This window comes from Pseudozyma flocculosa, assembly GCF_000417875.1.
Source record: "Pseudozyma flocculosa PF-1 unplaced genomic scaffold scaffold00026, whole genome shotgun sequence".
NCBI classification, from domain to species: domain Eukaryota; kingdom Fungi; phylum Basidiomycota; class Ustilaginomycetes; order Ustilaginales; family Ustilaginaceae; genus Pseudozyma; species Pseudozyma flocculosa.
Window position 1 is genome coordinate 31,748 of NW_006920894.1, and position 2,592 is coordinate 34,339.

Genomic DNA, 2,592 nt, shown 5'->3' on the forward strand with positions numbered 1-2,592 from the left:
GCTCATGGCGCTCATCATGCTGAGCCCGCGCAAGCACCTCGCCAGCTTCCTCGAAGAGGAGCGCGACCTCGGCGGCCACGAGCTGTGCGGCAAGTTCCTGTCCAACTTTTTCGAGGTGGCGTCGTCGATCCTGCTCAACGAGGCCTTCCCCGCCACCTGGCTCAACATCAACATCCTCGCCCACCAGATGGTGCTCAAGATGGCCGACCCGCTGGCGGCGATGCTGGTGCGCGACTTTATACCGCCCGCCGACCGGAGCCCGAGCTTCGACACCGAGCTCTGGCGCTCCGGGCTCGGCATGCTCCTGACGCTGCTGTCGAGCGAGCAGCTGGTCATCGAGCAGTTTAAGCCGCAGCGGCGCAGGGCCGTGTGGCGCCTCGCCGGTGACATCCGCGGCGAGGGCGCCCAGATCTTTGCCAAGCTCTGGACGTCGATCGGCTGGCCAGAGAAGCTGCCGAAGGAGGGCGATCTCCAGCAACAGCAGCAGCAGACCGGCGCCGGCGCCGGCGGCAGCGGCGGCGGGAGTCTCGAGGCCAGCACCGATTCCGACGTCCTCGCCAATGGCGACAGGAACGGCGGCGACGACCAGATGAACACGGGCGGCTTCCAGGTGCAGTTTGTGCCCTCGCTCGTCGAGCCGGTGCTGGAGCTGTGCCTGTCGCACCACGACGAGCTGCGCACGTGCGCGGTGCGGGTGCTGGCGACCATGATCACGTCCGAGTGGCACCTCAACGGCGACTTTACCGTCATCGAGGCCGAGATCATCGACAAGCTCGACATCCTCTTCATGACCGACACCAAGGGCGACGAGATCTCGCGCGCCTTTTTCATCGGCCAGCTGCGCTCGCTCTTCGACAGCCCGCACGTCGACGAGCGGCTGCGCGAGCAGGTGCACGCGTGCCTCGTCTCGGTCAACCGCTTCCTCGACCTGCTGCTCAGCGTGCGCAGCCTGCCGCTCGAGGAGGGCTACGAGGACGACCGGATCGCGGGCACGCTCAAGCTGCTCGGCTTCCTGCGCCAGGCCAACCGCGTCGCCGCCTTCTCGACCCACGTGCTGCGCCTGGCCAACCTGCACCTCGAGAACCTCAACTACGTCGAGGCGGCGCTGACGCTCAAGCTCCACGCCGACCTGCACACGTGGGACATGGACAGCTTCGTCGAGCCCATCCCGGAACTCGACCTGCCCAAGCAGTCGCACTTTGCGCGCAAGGAGACGCTCTACATGCTCATCCTCGAATACCTCGCCAAGGGCGAGGCGTGGGAGATTGCCATCGACATCTGCCGCGAGCTGGCGCAGCAGTACGAGTACCGCAGCGTCAACTACGCCCGCCTGGCCGAGGTGCTGCAGCACCAGGCCGCCCTCTACCAGCGCATCTCGACGACCGAGCGCACCTTCCCGTCGTACTTCCGCGTCGCCTACTACGGCCTCGGCTGGCCGGCGTCGATGCAGAACAAAATGTTTGTCTGCCGCGGCCTCGAGTGGGAAAAGTTTGCCGCCTTCTGCGACCGGCTCCACGCCAAGCACCCCAAGGCGACGCTCATCAAGAGCACCGGCGCGCCCGGCGACGACGTCCGCCACGCCGAGGCCCAGTTCCTCCAGGTCACGGCGCTCCAGCCGGAGCCGGACCGCACCAAGGACATCTTCACCAACCCCGAGGTCGCGCCCATCGTGCGGGCCTACTACGAGCACAACGCCACCGACCTCTTCTCGTTCACCCGCCCGCTGCCGGCGCCCAGGGCGGCGGCGGAGTCGCAGCCGGCCGCGGTCGAGTTCCAGGATGTGTGGGTCGAGAAGACCTACCTGCGCTGCGAGGACGCGTTCCCGACGGTGCTGCGGCGCAGCGAGGTGGCCGAGGTCTACGTCGTCGAGATCAGCCCGCTGGAAAACGCGCTCAACGACGTCCAGGCAAAGACCGACGAGCTCGAGACGCTCGAGAAAAAGTACGGCGCGCTCGGCAAGGTGGCCGCCGGAGCGGGTGCGGGCGCGGGTGCGGGCGGCGCCGGAGCTGCGTCGGCGTCCGCCGGCGGCCGCATCAACACCAACCGCCTCTCGATGGCGCTCAACGGCGCCGTCGACGCGCCCGTCAACGGCGGCATCCCGATGTACAAGCGGGCGTTTTTCGCGCCCGCCTACGCCGAGGCCAACCCGGACAAGGACGAGCTGCTGGCGCGGCTGCGGGCCGCCATCGACGAGCAGGCGCTCGTCATCTTCCGGTGCATCCGCCTCCACGCCCAGCTGTGCCCGCCCGAGATGCGGCCGTTCCACGACACGCTGCAGCGCTTCTTCGCCCAGAGCTTTGCCGACGAGGTGGACCGGCTCGAGCTCGACGTGTCCCGGCTGGGCAGCGACGCCGCGCCGACGCACGCCTCGCTCGAGTCGCGCGACGACAGCCTCGACGACGGAGGGCGGCCGGAGCGCTTTGCGTCGCGCAACTTTGCCTTTGGCGCCATCAACCAGGGCGGCCTGGCGAGCTACAACGAGGGGCGCCACTACTCGCTCGACCGCAGCAGCCGCGCCCAGCAGGCCGGATCGCAGGATGCCTACGCCGCCGCCGCCGCCGCCGGCGCGCGGGGCCAGGTGCCTCCGTCGCC

At 68.8% G+C, this 2,592-nt stretch overlaps 1 protein-coding gene across 1 annotated transcript in view; it reads left to right on the plus strand.

The window, feature by feature from the left end:
• PFL1_06398 (uncharacterized protein) overlaps positions 1 to 2,592 on the plus strand; it is a gene marked incomplete at both ends in the record, with an annotated part of 9,128 nt that overhangs the window by 6,352 nt on the left and 184 nt on the right. The window contains one exon of the mRNA XM_007883941.1: positions 35 to 2,578. Coding sequence (XP_007882132.1) covers positions 35 to 2,578 — 2,544 coding nt within the window. The remainder of the gene's footprint in view (positions 1 to 34; positions 2,579 to 2,592) is intronic.